Source organism: Rana temporaria, chromosome 5 (assembly GCF_905171775.1).
Source record: "Rana temporaria chromosome 5, aRanTem1.1, whole genome shotgun sequence".
In the NCBI taxonomy this organism is placed as follows: domain Eukaryota; kingdom Metazoa; phylum Chordata; class Amphibia; order Anura; family Ranidae; genus Rana; species Rana temporaria.
In genome coordinates, this window is record NC_053493.1 from 258,326,724 (window position 1) to 258,348,434 (window position 21,711).

General features: G+C 44.1%; 1 protein-coding gene across 2 annotated transcripts in view; it reads right to left on the reverse strand.

Annotated features, from left to right (window-relative positions):
• NUP153 (nucleoporin 153) overlaps positions 1-21,711 on the reverse strand; it is a 133,365-nt gene that overhangs the window by 101,531 nt on the left and 10,123 nt on the right. For both annotated transcript variants that reach the window (XM_040353767.1, XM_040353766.1), the window contains exon 2: positions 4,557-4,779. In XM_040353767.1, the coding sequence (XP_040209701.1) occupies positions 4,557-4,779 (223 nt within the window). The remainder of the gene's footprint in view (positions 1-4,556; positions 4,780-21,711) is intronic.

Sequence of the window (21,711 nt, forward strand, 5' to 3'; positions counted from 1 at the left end):
AATTTTGTATAAATTCCAAATGGTCCCAATTTATTTGCCTCCGTCATATATTAAAATAATTAACTCCCTTCTAATGAAATACATATGGAACAATAAAAAACATAGAGTCTCTGCCCAAATTCTAAAACGAACCAAGAAAAAAGGCGGCCTGGCTGTACCTGACATTAGATTATACTACAACGCTTCGGTCCTCACACGGGTCATAGAATGGGCCAAAGAGTCACAGGATAAAAGGTGGATAAGTATTGAATGCACCTTAGCGAGGGCACAGTTAGGGAGATTAATCTGGAACCCCCCACACGTCAACACACGCAATTACACATAACGCTTTAAGGGTATGGGATCGATTACACAAACAATTAAAAACGAAATTCAACTCACCCCTTATAGATTTGAAAGAAAACGAATATTTTGCACCTGGGACTAAAGAGGTAGGTGGTAAGTGGATTAAAAATAGAACACAGTTAAAAGACATAACACTAGAGGGCAAAATTATGACCCTTCACGAAATTAGGATTGAAATGGAGGCACTCAGCGAGTGGAGATACCTTCAGTTGGTGTCATTCGTTAAGTGCCTCCCACACCCATTGAGGTCACGAGAGGAGTACACTACATTGGAACAGATGTGTAGTACCGAAAGCTCAAAAGGAAATATCTCCAAAGTATATAAATATTTACAGAAAATAGACGAGTCGGATACGCTAAACTACATACAGAAATGGGAGAGAGACCTAGGAGTTCCAAGGGGGAAGACGACCATAGGGAGAATCCTTAATTTGACACATACTTCGGCGGTTGATGTAAAAACCGCCGAGATGAACTTCAAGTGTCTGACAGGATGGTACACTACCCCAGATAAAATGGCCAAATTCGGAGTAGGGGAGTCAGAGGAATGTTGGAGAGGATGTGAGGCAAGAGGAACGATGGCCCACCTGTGGTGGGACTGTGTAAAAATCAAAACGTTCTGGGGAAAAGTTTTGGCTTTGATAAAAGAGATAACTAAAAAAGAATTGGAAAATAATCCTTGGATAGTCCTCTTTCATGGGGGAGAAACGCCAGTGAACGATTATAGGGGATCACCAATTCCGCATTTGTTGAACTCTGCGAAACGATTGATACCCCTAAAATGGAGAAACCCGGTAAGCCCGCAAATATGGGAATGGATCGACTGTAGAGGGTACTTATAGGAGGGAGAAAGTAAAATACGGTGGCGAAAAGAACAAGGCAGGAAACAAGGATATCTGGGAAACATGGATTGATTTTAAAAAGTCTCGGAAATACGCAGAAAACATGAGAGAGGAATAAGAATGCAGCAATATAGGAAATAAAAATACTAGGTGGAGTCGGGAGATGGTCTGGGAGGGGTGGGAAGGGTAGTGGGGGGGAGGGAGGGGAGGGAGGGGACTGGGATGGGGTGATGTGTCACGTCATTACGTAATGATAGCATGTTGGATCTCGTATATATGAGGAACGCTCTAGCCCGTTTAAATTGTTAAAGGGCTGAAAGAAGATATGCTTAAAAAAAAAAAAAAAAAAAATTTAAACAATATGCAAATAGCAGAATAACAAATATAGAATCAAGAAAAAAAAAAATATAAATAAACTACCACAAATGATGCTATACCTGAAATAGAGACGGAATTATGAATAAAATCATGAGCAGGTCTCTTGCTGTGGTTATGTCTGACGTGGAAAAAAAAAAAAAAAAAAACTGCATAGGTGGGTTCTTTACTGTAAGAGCAGCAACGCTGTGGAATTCCCTTCCACAGGCAGTGGTTTTAGCCAGGAGCATCGATAGTTTCAAAAAACTATTAGATAAGCACCTGAACGACAGTAACATACAGGGATATACAATGCAATACTGACATAATCACAAGCAGTTTGAACTTGATGTCTTTTTTCAATCTCACCTACTATGCAACTATATGCAATATATTTTACTCACTGAACGGCAATTCAATTTATAACATTTGTATCATGCGTTTGTCTGGACTTTTGGCTGATATTGTCACGATCCTTTACAATACACCCATGATAAAAATGTTGGGAAAACTTGCAAAATCTGCAGGGGATCAAATAATTAATTTTCCCCACGGCAAAAAAAAAACAAACAAAACACAGCCATGGGAAGCAGAAAAGAACTGTCAAAAGACCTGTTTAACCACTTGCTGACGGCCGTACGACTTTGTACGGCCGCAGCGCGGCTCCCAATCTCTGACAGGCCGTCTTTTTACGGCCGCCCCTTTGCACGTTCCGAGCGCAACTGCCAGTCACAGATCGCCGTGAACGGCCAATCGGAGCGGCCGTTTCCTAGGCGATCTGTGCGGCCAATGAGAGATGATCTCATATGTTTACATATGAGATCATCTCTCATTCCCGGCTCTCGCAGACAGCGGTGCTGTCAGGGGAGAGAGGAGACGAATCTGTGTCTCTTGTACATAGAGACACAGATCGGTCACCCCCCCCAGTCACCCCCCTTCCCCCACAGTTAGAACACTAATATTAGGGTACACATTTAACCCCTTCCTCACCCCCTAGTGTTAACCCCTTCCCTGCCAGTCACATTTATACAGTAATTAGTGCATTTTTATAGCACTGATTGCGGTATAAATGTGAATGGCGCCAAAAATGTGTCAAAAGTGTCCGATGTGTCCGCCATAACGTCGCAGTCCCAATAAAAATCGCAGATCGCCGCCATTTCTAGTAAAAAAAATAAATAAATAATAATTCTGTCCCTTATTTTGTAGGCGCTATAACTTTTGCGCAAACCAGTCGCTTATTGCGATTTTTTTTTTTTTTACTAAAAATATGTAGAATACGTATCGGCCTAGACTGAGGATAAAAAAAAAACGTAAAAAAAACAATTGAGCTATTTATTATAGCAACAAGTTTTTTTTTTTCAAAATTGTCGCTCTATTTTTGTTTATAGCGCAAAAAATAAAAACCACAGAGGTGATCAAATACCACCAAAAGAAAGCTCTATTTGTGGGGAAAAAAGGACGTTAATTTTGTTTGGGAGCCACGTCGCCCGACCGCGCAATTGTCAGTTAAAGCGACGCAGTGCCGAATCGCAAAAAGTCCTCTGGTCAGGAAGGGGTTTAAGTGCCCAGTAAGGAAGTGGTTAAACAAGGTAATGGAATTTTATAAAGATGGGAAATTATACAAATAGATAATATCCAAAACCTTTAATATGCCAGTCAGTACTGTTCATTTATTAAGAGGAAAATTCGAGGGATCTTCTGATACCAAGCCCTTATCCGATAGGCCAAGAAAGATTGCAGCCACAACTGCCAGAAAAATTGTTCTAAATATAACTAACTAAGGTAACCTCAGTACAGGCCGCTCTGGTTGTTTAAAGGAGCACAATACGACGATACTTAACCACTTGGCGCCCGTGCTATAGCCGAATGACATTGGCAATAGACGTCCTACCCTTCACGCACGCTGTGATCATCCAAGTCACTGAGACTCGGGTGATCACAGATCCAAGTAAGGGGCTGGTCCTGACCCCTTACCACATGATCAGCTGTCAGCCAATGACTGCTGATCACGTGATGTCAACGATTACCGGCTTTTGTTTACAGTGGGAAGAGGAAAAAAAAAAACAATCACTGTCTCATGTGCAAGGGACATCGATCCCAAGGAGGAAAGAGGCAATTCTGCCTACTCTGTAAAGTTGGTAACCCCTGCCAGTGCCACCTGCAACGCCCTCAGTGCCCACCAGTGTACATCAATGAAGGAGAATATATATATATATTTTTAAATTAACAATAAAAACCGCAGAGGTGATCCAATATATCCAAAAAGAAAGCTCTATTTGTGAGAAAAAAAAAAAGATAGAAATTTCATTTGGGGTATGACTGTCAGGTTCCATGCACACTGGGATAAAAAAACGTTGCTTCTACAGGAGTTGTGTGTTCTACCTGTAGAAGCAGCTTAATGTTATCCTTTGTGTCCATACACATTAGGACGTTTACAGGCATATTTTTAAGAACGTTTAGAGGCAGGGAAAAAAAACCCTTGTCATTCGCATTTCTGATTGGAGCTCACTGGCAGAAAAAAAACCGGAAAACTCTCCTAAACTCGTCTAAACTTTGTACAACAAATGCTCTATATGGACGTTTTTTTTTTTTACTCCAAAAAAACAGACTTTTTTAAGCCCAGTTTGCATGGAACCTCAAAGTGCGTCAGCGCTGAAAGCTGAAAATTGTTCTTGGCAGGAGGGGGGTTTAGGTACCTATTAAGCAAGTGGTTAAACACAAATCAGCTGCATGGTCGAGTTGCATGAAAGAAGCCAGTTGTGGTACCTCCTTGCGCAGTTATTTCAGTTGATTTTAAAAGCCCTAGCGACAGCATCCCTTGGAGCAGGGATTGTCAAACTACGGCCCTCCAGCTGTTGCGGAACTACACATCCCATGAGGCATTGTAGAACTCTGACATTCACAGACATGACTAGGCATGATGGGAATTGTAGTTCCTGAACAACTGGAGGGCCATAGTTTGAAGACCCCTGCCTTGGAGAATATAGCAACATTGTATATGTCTTGCAGACTCACCAGACTGAATCCTAACAGGTTCTGGGGCAGCCCTGCCAAAAGGAGGGAGACTCTCATTATCTTCAAAATGGTCATTTTCAACATCATTCTGCGTTTCCACATGCTCCTCTGGTTCAATTGTTTGCCGAGTAACCTCTTGCGACTCTTCCACGCTGTTAAAATAATTTTGTAACCAAGTTGGAACTATGCTCTTTACTGTATCTTTAACTCGGCTAATGATACCCTGTAGATTGGGAGAAAAAAAAAAAAAAAGGAAAAATTAAATCTTTTCAGTTTGAGTACATCCTTTACAAAAAACACAGGAATATTCATATAATTGCAGACAAGCATTAGAAAACAAAATATACAATTAAAATAAATTAATTCCTGCGCTACCAAGTGTGAATGGAGGGACTACAAGCAATGGCACTGCTGCAAGCACCGATAAAGGGTCGAACCATAGGCAACAAGATAAAAAAAGGGGGTTGGTGCTGTGCTATTCCCAGAGGAGACAACAGTGCCACTAGGCTAAATTGATGCAAGCGTGAACTCCTAGCATAATAGATGGAAGTGCATAAATGCGGCAGAAATAATGAACTGCAAACAGTAATCCAAAAGGTAAAGTATGCACAACTAATGTAATATTATAAACACGAAGTGCAATATTGAATCAATGAGCTGTGCAAACTTCACAAAAACATGTGCAAACTAAGCAAAAAACAAATATGATGAAAGTTACGAGTACACCTAATTCTAGGAACAAATAGGATATTTCCTCTTTGGAGAGATTTTCTCACTTCCCAATTTGTCCCAGGTAAAGAGAAATGCAGGAATGTCATCCCACTGAAAGACGGGGATAGATCTCATATCTATGTATGGATTGCGTGTGTGGCGATTCAGTTTTTCTGACATGTTGGTTTACATCTTACAGCTGGGTAAAACAAAATGCGATATTAAAAGATGTCGACCAATATGGGCAGGTGGCACTTATTGGCACTGGCAGGTTGCACTGGATGGCACTGAAAGATGGTTCTAGCAGGTGGCACTGACTGGCAATAGGTGGCACTGGCAGATGGCACTGGTTGGCATTGGCATGTGGCACTGATGGCATTTGTTGGCACTGGATGGTGGCTCTGGATGGCAGATGGAAATGGTGCAAAAAAAAAAAAAAATGGTGTCACCCCCCTCAGTACAGACCCTCTCCCTCCAGTATAGACACCCCCCCTAGGTACAGACACCCCACGCCCCTGGCCCCCCCCCCCCCCGTAGTACAGACACCCCCCAGCGGTGTGTGTCCCACGAGCGCGGCCCCTCCTCCTCTGTGGGTGTAAACAGAGAGGAGGGCCGCCGCGCTGGGTGTACCAAGATGGCCGCGGCTACGGAGCTAAGCCACAGCCTTTGCTGATGCTGTGACCGCAGCGGCAATCCGCGGATCACAGTGTGCCGAATCTATATATCTATATCTATATATCTATATCTATATCTATATCTATATATATATATAAAACTCAAGTGTGTGTATGTATGTATGTATGTATGTATGTATGTATGTATGTATGTATGTATGTATGTATGTATGTTCCAGCATCACGTCCAAACGGCTAAAGATATTAACATGAAACTTGGCACACATGTTAATACACACACACACAGTTTTTTGATCAAATTCAAAATTAGGATATATTAATAATGGAATGGAGCTTAGTTATGTATATTCTGCAATATTACAATTTTTGATAAACAATGAATCCAAGATAACATGCACTGCACTGATGCAATCACACAATTTTACAGTAACCATGAGATAAAACATTGTTCAGGAATATTCCTTTATCGCATCGTTTTTCAAATCTATGAACACTGCAAACTGTATGATTGAATCGGTTATGATATTGCCGTTTTACTAACCGTACAGCTTATTCTAAAAAGAATCTTTAATATTTGCAAAGGTTTCCCAACTACCAGCAAGAACAAGTCCTTACATTTAAAGAACACCTGTCATTTCAGATCCGTCATGGCAGCGACTTAGCGGCATTTCACCAGCCGTCCCATTAAAGTGAATGGGACTGTCGGCGAGTCAACAGCAGGTCAGAGGAGGAGCAGCGGCGGGACAGATGACAGTTGCTCTTTAAAAATTATGATTTAAAATCAAGTCGATGTAAATCAAGTCTTTTTACCAGTGATGTAAATCAAATTCACCCCATTTAAAAAAGGGAAAAATCTTCCCTATTCTGCATAGAATAAGGAATGGTTACAGAGACCCTAAAAAACACTTCCTGACCGCCTGCCGTACATATACTGTGGCAAGGCCGCTCCATTAGGCAAAATCACGTACCTGTACATGATTTTACCAATAGCCACCGGGGAGTGCACGCTGCCAGAGCTGCGATTGGGCGCCGATTGGCCACAGGGGGGCCCATCAGCAGACCCCATGTCTGCCAGCCACCCGCTATCGCTCCCTGCGGAGACAGAACAGTCTGCCGATGTAGGCCCCTTTCAGACGTCCGCTCCGCCTGTCCGTTATTACAAGTCCGTTAACGGACTTGTAATACATCCCTATGGGATCGCGTCCGTCAGCGGATGGAGCATCTGCCAACGTCCGCGTCCGTTGGGATCCGGTTTTCGGACGGAAGAAAACCCTTTTTTTCTTCCGTCCGGCGGGACGGAACAGATGCAGACGGACAGATGGTCCGTCTGCATCCGGTTCCCCATAGGGCAGAGCGGAGCTGAGACAGGGCGGTCTCTGCACTGTGTGCGGGGACCGCCCTATCCGCCGACAGCTCAGCGGGGATCCCAGCTGAGCCGACGGAGACACACGGAGCGGACCCAGAAACGGTCCGCTCCGTGTGAAAGAGCCCGTAAACAAGCAGACCACCATGCTGTCAGGCATGGACAGTCTTATCTAGTGTAACTGCCAATCAGGAACATGGATCAGAGTGAGTGTCCATGCAGTGATCCATCCGCCCACAACGTTAGAAACACACTGAGGGAACAGTTAACTCTTTGATCGCCTGATGTTAACCCCTTCTCTACCTGTGTCATTTATTCTGTGTCAATGCATATTTTTAGATCCTTGTAATGTCACTAGTTCCCAAAAAGGTGTCAAGTGTCAGCACTTATTTGCGATAGCTTTCGGCTTCACGGCTGGGCACTCACTGCAGATGCACGAGCGGCGCTGCGCTACCTGATTGGACAGGCGATCGCCTGAGACCTGTCACGTGTTCCAGGTGATCGCCTACAGGGAGGGGTCGCTGTAGGCCATATGATGCATCGCCTAAGCGGTCCCTGGGCGGAAGGAGGAAGTGGGACAGGAAGTCCCACTCCTACTGAAGCCCGCACCCCCCCCCCAAAAATGACATGCCAAATGTGGCATGTAAAGGGGGCGAGGAGTGGTTTAAGCGGAAGTTCCACTTTTGGGTGAAACTCCGCTTTAAGGACAGAGCTGTGTTTACAAGTAAAAACAATTGTTTTGTTAGAAAATTACTTAGAACCTCCCCCCAAACATACTATTTTTCTAACACCATAGAAAATAAAATGCCGGACATTGCAATACTTTGTCACACCGTACTTGCGCAGCGGTCTTGCAAGCACAGTTTTTTTGGGAAAAAATCACTTTGTAAAAGAGTAAAGTTGTCCCAATTTGTTTTTATATTAGGAAAGATAATGTTATGCCGAGTAAATCGATACCCAACATGTCACGCTTCAAAATTGCGCCCGCTCGCGGACTGGCATCAAACTTTTACCCTTAAAAAAATTTCCATAGACTGTTAAAAAAAAAAAAAAAAAAAAAAAAAATTCTACAGGTCGCATGTTTTGAGTTAAAGAGGAGGTCTAGGGCTAGAATTATTGCTCTCGCTCCTATGATCACTGCGACACCTCACGTGTGGTTTGAACACCATTTTCATATGTGGGCGCTGCTTACGTATGCGTTCGCTTCTGCGCGTGAGCTTGTCGGGATGGGGCGCTTTAAAAATGTTTTTTTTTTTTTAATTTGATTTTAAAACTTTAAAAAATAAAATAAAAATTTGGGTCGCTTTTATGCCTATTACAAGGAATGTTAACACCCCTTGTAATAGAAAAAAAAGGCATTACAGGTCCTCTGACCCCAGATCTCATATTTAAAAGAGACCTTAGATCTCATATTTAGACTTAAATGCAATAAAAAAAAAGCCCCTTTAAGAAGCATGGGCGGAAGTGATGTTTTGACGTTGCTTCCGCCCTGCTATGGTATGGAGACGGGTGGGGGCCATCTTGCCCTCACTCATATCCATATTCAACAGGACACAGGACCGGATCGCCCCCACCACTACCGACAGCTCCGGTAAGCAGCAGAGGACACGGGAGAGTGGCCCCTTTCCCGCCACGGATAACAGTGATCTTGCGGCGAATCTGCATCAGAGACCACCATTATCGTAAACAGGACAGCCCACTGAAAAGATGGATACCTCGGTTGTGGCAGCAGCTGCCGTTACCGAAATATGCATCTTTAACCACTTCCCGCCTGGTCAATAGATTGACATCCAGGAAGTGCTTCTCTTATAACAGGATCACATACCAGCTCTGATCTGTCAGAGGCTTCTTACCACATGATCAGCTGTGACCAATCACAGCTGATCACTGCGTGAAAAGAAGATGTTCAAGAGCCACTTGTGGGGAGCTTCAGAAAGAGCTGGAATTAGTAGGTACAATTGTTTCAAAAGAAAATAAGTAATGCACTTAACCGCCATGGCCTGTATGCACACTTACCAGGCAAGACTCCATTGCTGAAAAAAAAAAAAAACACAACACACATATGAAGCCTGTTTAAAGTTTGCTGCATGACATTTAGACAAGCCTGTGAAATACTGGGAGAAAAATGTGTGGTCAGATCTGGTCTGGATGCCATAATACTAGGGTTGTCCCGCTACCGATACTAGGATCGGTATCAATACTGAGCATTTGCATGAGTATTTTTACTCGCGCAAATGCTCCCGATGCTTCACCCGATACTTTTTTTTTTTCCCCGGAGAGGGGGTGGAGGGCGGAGCAGAGCAGTCCTCAAAGAGAAAACCAAGCCCTCCCCCGCCGTCTAGCTGATCAGCGCGGGGAACATTACAGCTTTCATTTGAATAGCTGTGTGTTCCCTGCCGCGGCTCGTCATATATAGCCCCTCCCCCTTGTCCGGGCACTTTGATAGACAGATCACCCATCCCAGGATTAATTGTTTTTGTTTCTATGTATGTATGAATTGCAAGGGTTGTTACCACCGTGGTGAAAGGGTCATGTCAATAGCACCTTTAGAAATATATTTACCTAGAAAAATGGTGATATGTTCAATACTTATTTTACCCGCTGTATGCGCCAGGATCTTGGCAACAAACCTGCACTTCTAGGACTCGTTTATATGAGGACTGTGGGCCGTACAGCATGAATGGGCCATTTGTTTATGCAACTGGAGCAGTGTTCAGGCAGCCTATACCACTCTAGGGGGACCCCTGCCATTTCATCAGGCTCTGTACAAACACAACTGTTCATCCTAATTTGACAAGCATGAAGGACAGAGAAGAGGCCCTGAACACACTGTACATTCTGGGTCAATCTCCTGCCCCTGTACACCTGTCAAATTAGGATTGTGGCTGTGTCTATCAATTCAAGCTGTAAAACTTCAAAATAAAAAAAAGGTTTACATGATACTAAAAAGCAATCATTTGGCCCAAATATCACAACTGCTGATTAAATCTATAGCTTATTAGACATATTGGTAAATTAATTTGTCAGCACACTCACAAGATGCAAGATTTGACAAAATATGTTTTGCCTTTCCCAACCATGACTGTGTAATACACCCTTCAGTAAAAGCAACACTTTCTAAAGAGCCCTCAATAAATAGAGCCATAGACCAGAGCATGCACAAATGGGAAATATTTAGCACTGAACAGCTGCAAACATCATGCAACAAATGATACTTGTTTTCAAAGCTCTGCTGTGAACAGAAAAGCAAAAGAAGATTTTCAGAGGAAAGCAGTATACATAGACAGGCAAAAATTATTTTTTTTACGAGAGTGGATTATCTAAAATGCCCATTCCAGGAAGATGTATACAAATTAAGAGCAAATATAACCATTACATTCATTGTTGCTACCTGTCATTTCATTAATTTGACCCAGGACTAAACTAAACCCTACTCACCAATGCAGCTAGAAAAATCTCTTGTCAAATGGGATGACATTTTGTATAAGTAGCCAGGAAGTAAAAAGGACAAAGCAAGCACCTGTAAACTACTGGCCCATTAAAGTGATTTCAAACTTTCTTCATTTTAAAAAAAACACGCGTCCCTCACCTGCTTTGTGCCCACTGTGTACACACACACACACACACACACACACACACACAGGAGGAGAGGGAGCAGATTGTCTCTCTCCACTCCACGCAAGGGAGGAGGAACCATCAGTGCAGGCTCTGGGCTGGAGGAGAGAGATGCTCTCAGCTCAGAGCCCTGCAGCCAGCAACCCCGCTGGGGCCCTCCGGACAGTGGTGGAAAACCAAAAAGTCGCTAGTGTGACCAATGCCACCCTGATAGTTCTGCCACTGAGCGGAGCTAAACTGCTATCCTGAACTACAGAATCGTGTTGGTTGTTTGTGCTAGTCTACTTAGCTGCGGCTTGGTAGACAGTATGTCCAGCAATAGCAGATTACAGAGCTGGGCCCGCAAGTGTTAAGAGCTTTTCAAACTTCCTAATTTCAGAATCTGTGAAATGTTTGTACAAGATAGACTGCATGGTCTACTATAGGAGCAGACTACTTTTTAATGTTGGATAGAGTAAAATACTTTTCTGGATTAATCCAATCATGATACATTGTCTTATTTGTTCATAAATCAGAAATTAAAAAATTCATTCAGTGTTGGTCTCTTTGTACATCACGAGATGTGGGGAAGATTAAAGTGCGACAATGTAGAGGCTTTTTATGCAAAGCAGAAATGAGCATATCTATGTTGGAAAGCATACTGTATGCATAGGAGCCTGGGTGAGAAATTATCTACAACCTCCTCTAATCTGGGTCCTTTTCATTTCCTGGAATAATTACCTTTCATTAGGTGTCCAAAGAATTGTGACATAGTTGCAGAAAGTTTGCCTTAGCCAGGTAGGCTGCTTGGTGCATGCCTGAGACAGAATTAGAATTGGATGCCGAGACCAGAGACTTTACAAAATTGAGTTTTGTTAAGGCCTTTGGCAAGGTGAACGTTTGCCTGAGATTTTGCGATGGCTCCCTCTAGCCTGGTTTCCACCATTGCAACAAGCTGAGGATACTCCCCTGTGGGATAACTACAGAGTAGGGTGTGGAAAAGTGTGGCGAAGGAGTAACCAGCAACTTAGGTGCAAACCATCCTGAAGCAAAGTGCTCATGGCAAAATGGCGGGAGGAAATGCCAGAGTACCTTATAAGGGGCGGTAAAGTGCGCAACCTGTGGTGCGATGTAGCACCTAGTCATCCACTTGAGTCAAACTCTAAATGGTTGCAAAAAGGTCCCATATGTCTGCCTGTCAGTTCTTCAGGGGGATCCGACTGGATGGTAATGGACCGGGAAATGTAAAGTCTTTACAATCCCGCCCCATCACCTGGTTGCAGGACAGAAAATTGCTCCGACTATGGTTGGCTTAAGACTAGCATCCAGGGGCACAGTGCCTTAGATCCAACACTACAGACATACACCTGTGAGGCTGTAAGGAGAGAAGTGCCCAAAACGCCTCATTTAGCAAGAAGTACACTGCTTTTTTTTTTGTTGCAAAGGCACAATCAACATTTTTAAATATTCTCTAAACCAGGGGGTGCCCAACCTTTTGAAGAGAAAGGGCCGCTTAAGCGACTTGGTAAGCGGTCGCGGGCCACAATGAGCGGAACGAGGTGGATGGCAGTCCACTCTATTTTTTTTGCGTATTAGATTGGAGGTAGGCATTTGTAAAAAGACAAGTTCATTTACATCTTTCATTCCTTAGAGGTGAATGGAGGGTCCGATTTGGTTGGACTGACTGTGTGAAGAGGGCCTAAGGCTGCTTTCACATTGATGCACAGTTGTTAATCCACATCACGGATGCAGTACACTTCACCTGTGGCTTTACTGCACTTTGCCATAGACTTCTATTATATCCTGTAGGTGTGGTGCACTTTCAGAAATCACAAACTCGCAGGTAATAGAAGTCTATGGCTCAGTGCAAGTAACCCGCAGGTGCACTTCTCTGCATCTGTGGATCAGTTTAATAGCAGCCCAGTAACCCCATCAGAACAGATATGCCCAGATATACACCGATTTTTTAGTAATGAACTTACCTTTAACCACTTCCATACCAGGCACTTACGCACCTTCCCGCCCAAGCCAATTTTCAGCTTTCAGCGCCGCCGCACTTTGAATGGCAATTGCGCGGTCATGCTACACTGTACCCAAACAAAATTAGCGTCCTTTTTTTCCCCCACAAATAAAGCTTTCTTTTGGTGGTATTTGATCACCTCTGCAATTTTTTTTTTTGCGCAACTAAAAAAAAATGAAAATTAAAAAAAAAATATGTTTTTTTAAAGTAAGTTTTCTCTTTCAATTACGGGCACTGATGGGCACTCATAGGCGGGCACTGGGCATGGAGAGGCACTGTGGGGTGGCACCGATGGACCCATGTTGCTAGTCAGTGCTCATTTGTGGGCACTGATTGGCATCTTTTCTTTTTACTGCCCTTTATTTTTTACAGTTTTTTTTTTTTTTTTTTTTTTTAATTGCTCCTTTTTTTCTTTTTTTGCACTTCCCTGGTGGTCCAGTGTGACGATCCGAGGGGGGGCTGCAGTGATAAACAATCAGCGCGAACCCCCCCCCCCCCCCCGTCAGGAGAGCCGCCGATCAGCTCTCCTCTACTCGCGTCTGTCAGACACGAGTGAGGAAGAGCCATCAACGGCTCTTCCCGTTTACATTGTGATCAGCCGTGATTGGACACTGCTGATCATGTGGTAAAGAGCCTTCCGCCGGAGGCTCTTTACCGAGATCGGAGATGCAGGGTGTCAGACTAACACCCTGCATCACCAAATGCCGCGCTGCGCGCCCCCACGGGCACGCGCGGGCATGAAATCCTGCAGGACGTCAATAGACGTCCAGTCCGAATTTCAGAACCACTTCCCGGACGTCAATCTGTTATTGACTGGGCGGGAAGTGGTTAATAACAGTATTCTATTCTAACCCAGAGCAAAAGTTGCAGGCCACATCAGAGGGCTCCGCGGGCCACTGGTTGGGCACCCATGCTCTAAATCTTATCTAATCTAAAAAGTAGTAGTTCTAGGCAGAAGGTTCTTTTTTTTTTTTCTTATAACATAATTTTAGCGGCGTAACATTAAACAAAAAAAAGTGGGCCAACTTTACTGTTTAGGTGTTTTTCTTTTTTCATTAAAGTGTATTTTTTCCCCCAAAAAATAGAGTTTGAAAGATTGCTGCGCAAATACAGCACAACATAAAATATTGCAACAACCACCACCATTTTATTCTCTAGGGCAGGCATATGCAATTAGCGGACCTCCAGTTGTTGCAAAACTACAAGTCCCATCATGCCTCTGGGTGTCATGCTTGTGGCTGTTAGTCTTGCTATGCCTCATGGGAATTGTAGTTCTGCAACAGCTGGAGGTCCACTAATTGCATATCCCTGCTCTAGGGTCTCTACAAAAAAAATGAAATTTCCGATCATCCTTGAGGTGGTTCTACTCCTTCATTTGAGTCCAGCTGTGTTTGATTATACTGATTGGACTTGATTAGGAAAGCCACACATCTATACAAGATCTTACAGCTCACAGTGCATGTCAGAGCAAATGAGAATAATGCGGTCAAATGAACTGCCTGAAGAGCTCAGACGGAATTGTGGCAAGGCACCGATCTGGCCAAGGTTACAAAAAAAATGTCTGCAGCACTTTAAGGTTCATTAGAGCACAGTGGCCTCCATAATCCTTAAATGGAAGACGTTTGGGACGACCAGAACCCTTCTTAGAGCTGTCCGTCTGGCCAAACTGAGCTATTGGGGGGAGAAGAGCCTTGGTGAGAGGTAAAGAAGAACCCAAAAGACCACTGTGGCAGAGCTCCAGAGATGCAGTTGGGAGATGGGAGAAAGTCAATCACTGCAGCCCTCCACCAGTCGAGGCTTTATGGCAGCGTGGCCCGACAGACGCCTCTTCTCCGTGCGAGACACATGAAAGATTGCATGAAGTTTGCTAAAACACCCGAAGGACTCCAAGATGGTGAGAAATAAGATTCTCTGGTCTGATGAGACAAATATAGAACTTTTTGGCCTTAATTCTAAGCGGTGTGTGTGGAGAAAACCAGGCACTGCTCATCACCTGTCCAATACAGTCCCAACAGTGAAGCATGATGGTGGTGGCAGCATCATGCTGTGGGGGGGGGGGGGTTCAGCTGCAGGGACAGGATTCAATCAAGGGAAATATAAATGCGGCCAAGTACAGGGATATCCTGGGTGAAAACCTTCTCCAGAGTGCTCAGGACCTCAGACTGGTTTACCTTCTAAGACAATGACCCCAAGCACACAGCCAATATAACGAAGTAGTGGCTCCACAACAACTCCGTGACTGTTCTTGAATGGCCCAGCCAGAGCCCTGACTTAAACCCAATTGAGCATCTCTGCAGAGACCTAAAAATGGCTGTCCACCAACATTTACCATCCAACCTGACAGAACTGGAGAGGATCTGCAAGGAGGGATGGCAGAGGATCCCCAAATCCAGGTGAAAAAAAACTTTGCATCTTTCCCAAAAAGACTCATGGCTGTATTAGTTCAAAAGGGTGCTTCTACAAAATACTGAGCAAAGGGTCTGAATACTAGTATCGATATCGGGACAGATACCGAGCACTTGCCGATACCTGGGATGGGAGAAGTCAGCAGGCAGAGACGGCAAGCAGAGGGGGCGGAGAGTTCTCAGGCGGGTAAGCTTGCAGCCGACCAGAGCCGTCACATTCGGTAAAGGAAGAGACGCTCCGTGCTGCCATTACACTGTCAGTGCTTGAAAATCTGCGACGCCCATCTTGGTACACCCTGAACTCTGCCTCAAAGCAGCAGCGGACATCTTGTTACACCCAACCAAAACTACATGGGCTGGGTGTAACAAGATGTCCGCTGCTGCTTTATTAAGGCTGAGTGCAGGGTTGCACGAAGATGGGCGTTGCAGAGGCAGCATAGAAAAATAAATCCTCTCATGCCTACAAGTGCCCACCATCGGTCAGTGCTCATTAGTGCTGCTTAATCAGTGTCACCCATTAGTGCCAGCCACCAGTGCTGCATATCAGTGCCACCTAATCTGTATTGTGCTTTAAAACGGTCACCTAACATTAAAAAAAAAAGTATTGGTAATCGCGAGTACTTGGAAAAAAACACAAAAAAAAATATCGGTACATGTACTCCCATCTTAAAAAAAGTAGCGGGACAACCCTACTTGGGACCATGTGATATTTCAGTTTTTCTTTAATAAATCTGCAAAAATGTCAACAATTGTGTTTTTCTGTCACTATGGGGTGATGTGTGTACATTAATGGAGGGAAAAAATTAACTTAAGATTTTAGCAAATGGCTGCAATATAACAGAGTGAAAAATTTAAGGGGGTCTTAATATTTCGTACCCACTGTGTATGTAATATGTAGGGTGTGTGTGTGTGTGTGTGTGTGTGTGTACACACACACACACACAATTAATCGTTAAGAATCAAAATAGTAATTTTTCCCTTCCCAATCTTCAAAACAGCATGTAGTTCTAACAAGCGCAGAGAGCCCTCATAGATGGAAAAACAAAATCCAGGCAGCCTGCCAAGTTTTAATACAACACACAAATAAGTGGAAACAAAGTATCTTTTCCTTCTTTTATCAAAAGAAAGAACTTCAGCGTGTAGATGAAGGAAGTTTAACCATTTAAAGACCAAACCTTTTGTAACATTTGTTGCTTACAAGTAAAAAAAAATTACTTGGAACAACCAAACTTGATATATTTTTCTTTAGCAGAGACCCTGGAGAAAAAAAAATGGTGGTTATTGCAATATTTTATGTCACACCGTATTTGCATATTTGTTTTTCAAACGCTTTTTTTTTTTTTTAAACATTACCAAGAACTGGAAATCCCTCCAAAATTGGTTAAAAGGGAGAAGAAAACTGGTCAGGGAGGCTGCCAAGAGGCCTACAGCAACATCAAAGGAGCTGCAGGAATATCTGGCAAGTACTTGCTCTGTGGTACATGCGACAATCTCCTGTATTCTTCATATGTCTGGGTTATGTGGTAGTGACAAGACGGAAGCATTTTCTTACAAAGAAAAACATCCAGGCCCCAAAAGCACATGGGGAAATGTGTTATGGTCTGATGAAACCAAGATTTCTTTAGCTGGAACAGGGCCTTAGTCAAGGTAGATGGAATTATGAACAGTTCCAAATACCAGTCAATATTGGCACAACTCTGCTAGAAAGCTGAACATGAAGAGGAACTTCATCTTTCAGCATGAAGACACAAAGCATACATCCAAAGGAATGGCTTCACCAGAAGAATATTAAAGTTTTGGAATAACCCAGCCAGAGACCTGAATCTGATTGGAAATCTGTGGGGTGATCTATAGAGGGCTGTGCACAGGAGATGCCCTCACAAATCTGACAGATTTGGAGAGTTTTTGCAAAGAAGAGTGGGCAAATATTGCCAAGTCAAGATGTGCCATGCTGATAGACTCACGCCCAAAAAGACTCATACCCAAAAAGACTGAGTTCTGTAATACAATCAAAAGGTGATTCAAAATATTAGTTTAAGGGTGTGCACATTTGTGCAACCATATTTTATTTTATTTTTTTTACTTCCCTCCAACTAAACAATTTCAGTTTGTTGCTCAACCAAGTTGTACAATTGTTAGCCTATAAAACCTCTCCCTGGTGTGGAGTGTCGTACTCGCCCCCTCCCTTGGACTACAGGAGAGTCAGGATGCGCTCTACGTTGCAGATAGAGAAAGGAGCTTGTGTACAAGGGACATCGGTCCCAATGAGGAAGAGGCAATTCTGCCTCATATGTGCCCACAAATGCCACCTGCCAGTGCCCACAAATGCCACCCAATGCCACCTAGCAATGCTGCCTATCCGTCTAACCTACCAGTGCAGATTAGTGCCACCTCAATGCCCTTTAGTGCCCATCAATGAGGGAGAAAAAAAATTACCTGTTAATATTTTGTTATAAAATTTTGCAATTAAAAAAAAAAAACGCAGAGGTGATCAAATACCACCAAAAGAAAGCTCTATTTGTGGGGGTGGGGTGATAACATTTTCATTTGGGTACAGTGTTGTATGACCGTGCAATCGTCAAAGTGAATTGAAGTTGAAAGCTTAAAATTGGTCTGGGCAGGAGGGGTGAATTCAAGTGCCCAGTAAGCAAGTGGTTAAACAAAAAAAAACCCTCAAGTACTTTAATCCACTTGCCGACCTGCCGCCATCATACAGTGGCACGATCCCACAAACTGTCGTAACTGTACGTCGATCCCTTTAAGCAGGATAGCAGGTGCGCTTGCCGCGGGGGTGCCGACGCTCGTGACCAGCAGCGCCAATGACTGCCGTCTGTGGGCACGAGAGGTAGAGCAGGGACACGTGTGTGTGTGTGCAAACACAAATCCCTGTTCTGTGAGGAAAGAGATCGTGAGTAGAGGTCGACATGGGTTTTTCTCTGGCCGATGCTGATATTTAGAAATCAGGGCGGCCGATGGCCAATATATGTTGCCGTTTTTGGCGGCCGATATTTTAGGCCGATATTTTTTTTCCCCCTTCATCTCAGAAAATCTAGGGGGGATAGGTGGGGTGCAGCCTATCCGTATCCCATCATTGCCACCTCATTAGTGCCCGGGAGTTCAGCCTGTCAGTGTCCATCAATGCAGCCTGTCAGTGCCCAATAGTGCAGCCCGTCAGTATCCATTAGTCCCCACCAAAGCAGACTGTCAATACAACCTCATCAGATTCAGTGCCCATCAGTGTCACCTCAATACTGCCTACCAGTTCAGCCTGTCAGTGCCCACCAGTGCTACCTCATTGGTGTCCATCAGTGCAGCCCACCAGTGCCCACCTAACCAGTGCCAAGCTGTCATTCACTGCCACCTCACCAGTGCCAAGCTGTCCATCAGTGCCCAGCCCACCAGTGCCACCTCATAAGTGCCCACCAGTGCCACCTCATAAGTGCCCACCAGTCACTGGTGGGCACCGAATGACAGCTTGGCACTGGTGGGCACATAATGACAGCTTGGCACCGAATGACAGCTTGGCACTGGTGGGCACTTATGAGGTGGAAGTGATGGACAGGTGGGCACTGGTGGGCAGTGATGGACTGGTGGGCACTGAATATCACTTCCACCTCAGTGCCCACCAGTGCCAAGCTGTCATTCAGCGCCCACTAGTGCCAAGCTGTCATTCAGTGCCCACCAGTGCCAAGCTGTCATTCAGCGCCCACCAGTGCCAAGCTGTCATTCAGCGCCCAGATGTCGGCAGTAAAGCGCTATTTTTAGCATCGTTTTTGCAGTGCTTTTCGGCCACTAGCGGGGCACTTTCAACCCCCCCTAGCGGCCAAAAAAGGGTTCAAAGTGCGACTTTGCCGGCGGCACTGCCCATTGATTCCAGTGGGCAAAAGCGCTTTAGGAGCAGCAAAGAAGCTGCTGGCAGGACTTTATTTTTTTTGACAACCTGCCAGCACAGCGCACCAGTGCGAGAGCCCTCAGGCTTTCACACTGGGATTGCAGCTGAGGTTTATTTTCGGGCGCTATTTTTAGTGCTAAAGCGCCCAAAAAAAGCCCCCAGTGTGAAAGGGGTCTTAAAGTGAAAGATGGAGCAATATACAGTGCCAATAGAGAAGACAAAAAGTTTCAGGTAAGAGACAGTTTTCAAACATACTTCTGTTTTGCCCAGAGTTAACAGAATTTCCACAGATCGCCATTGTAGAATATGAATTACATTTCATATATGCTACAAAAACTGAATATTCTCACAAAAAAAAAAAAAAAAATTCTTAATATTGCCATTTACAGTATTTTTACAAAAACAAAATCTTCTCCACATTATAGCAAGCAAGAGAAGTCTCGTATTTAGCACTACTGCTCAGTTTACTTGCTTCCTGCAATTTATATTGTGTTCACTGCACAATCTGCATTTCCAACTTAATTACCTTTAACCCTTTTGTTGCCATAAAGGATAACAGCAGTACTTACATGTAAATTGACCTGTAAGTGTGATTTGAGCGGACAGCTTGTGGTATGTGACACACACCCCCCGACCCCAATCACAGCATGTGTCCTAGACTTACCTGTGCCTTCTGTGTGCTTGGGATCTAGATAGGTATCAGGATGCCAAGAGGCAAGAGTTGCAAAATCAATTTACTAATCTTCCCTATAAAGAATAATCTGGAATCTATCTCCATCATTCATTGGCCTCCATGGCTGGGGAAGAAGCTGATCAACCATGATCTGTGTTGTCAGGTTCAAAAGAACGCAGAGGTGACATTAGGGATCTAATAGACACCTGATGCCTGCACTACGCCATCATATAAGGCATGTTGTGATATCAATAAAATAAAGCTAAAGCAAAAATATAACACCCCCTATGCTTGTGTAGTCAGCCAGTGTTCAGGTGAATCATTTGATGCCAAAATGAAAAAAAAAAAAAAAAAAAAAAGATAAAATGCTGATTTTGTTACTTCTTGACCTTGCCAGCAGAACTGATATTTTTTTTCACTTCCTGGAATGAGATGACAGCACGGGTACTGAAGTTTGTCGTCATTTCATGGGCACACAAAAATTAAGGGAAACTAAAGTATTATATTTAAACCAATAAAACAAGAAACAAGTTCTACATGCCTGCTCTGTGCAATGGTTTTGCACAGAGCATCCTAGACCCTCCTTCTTGGGTCCCTCGCCTGCACTCCTGCCTCCTACCCCATCTCTCTCATTGGCTCACTGACAGACAGCAGCGGGAGCAAATGGCGTTCTGCTGCTGTCACAGCCAATGAGAAGGGAAAGTCCCGGGCAGCAGAGACTCTTGTTCAACATTGCTGGATCAAGAAGGGCTCAGAGAAGTATAAAAGGGGTTTCTGCACACAGGTTTTTTTATCTTAATGCGTTAAGATAAACATTCTGCCTTTAGAACCACTTTAAAGTGATTGTAAAGGCTCTTTAAAATAAAAATAAAAAAACACAACACGTTGTACCTCCTCTGTGCAGTTGGTTTTGCACAGAGCAGCCTGGATCCTCTTCTCAGGTGCCTCTTTGCTGCTCCTGGCCCCTCCCTCTTTTGAGTGCCCCTCAGCCAGCAGCTTGCTACGGGGGGGCGCACAAGCAGAGTCAGAGCTCCGTGTCTGAAAGAATATACGGACCCCCAGACCTGCCCCCCCTCCCCTAAATTGCTGACTGACTGCTGCTACGTCTCAGCCAATCAGGAGTGACCTGGATGGCTGAGGGGATGGTGGACATCAATAGAGACATGGGGCTCTGGTGGGTAATTAGGGGGGGTGCTTTTGGTATCCATTTACTTGGTGCAACCTTGGCCTTTAAAAACTACAGCTATTTTATTCTCTAGGGTATCTGCTATCAGAACATATATCATGCTTAGAGGGGTTTTATGTAATCTTCAGACCTAAAAATGTTTTTTTTAAATGTGTGCCAAAAACTGCTCTGGCCGTGACAGGGTTAAAGTGATTGACATATTTTGTTTAAAAAAAAAACAAAAAAAACATACATACCTGCTCTGGAGTCGCCTGGCGGCCCTCCTGGACCCTCTACATCTAGTGTAGAGGCCGATTTCCATGGGGGCACTCATGCAAGCGTCCATTGACACAGACAGTAGGTCCACATTTCTCTGAATCGCACCAGAGCTATAGGGGCTCATTCAGACATGCAGCTGGGGACATTAAAAACAGGAAGTTGGGCTGTGGTTTTACCACCCCCTTAACCAAAAATAACAGCCAGAGGGGGTTGTACATATGATGTGGCAATAATGCTTTTCTTCGTTAAAAGGGGTTGTAAACCCTCCTGTTTTCTAACCTTAATGCATCATATGCATTAAGTTAAATTAAAAAAACACAACTGGTAGTAACCGTCCTAAACCTCGTATTTCCCTTGGCTGGGACGTGCTGTCCCTCACTCCACAGGGTCCCAGCTCTTAATTGGATAGATTGATAAA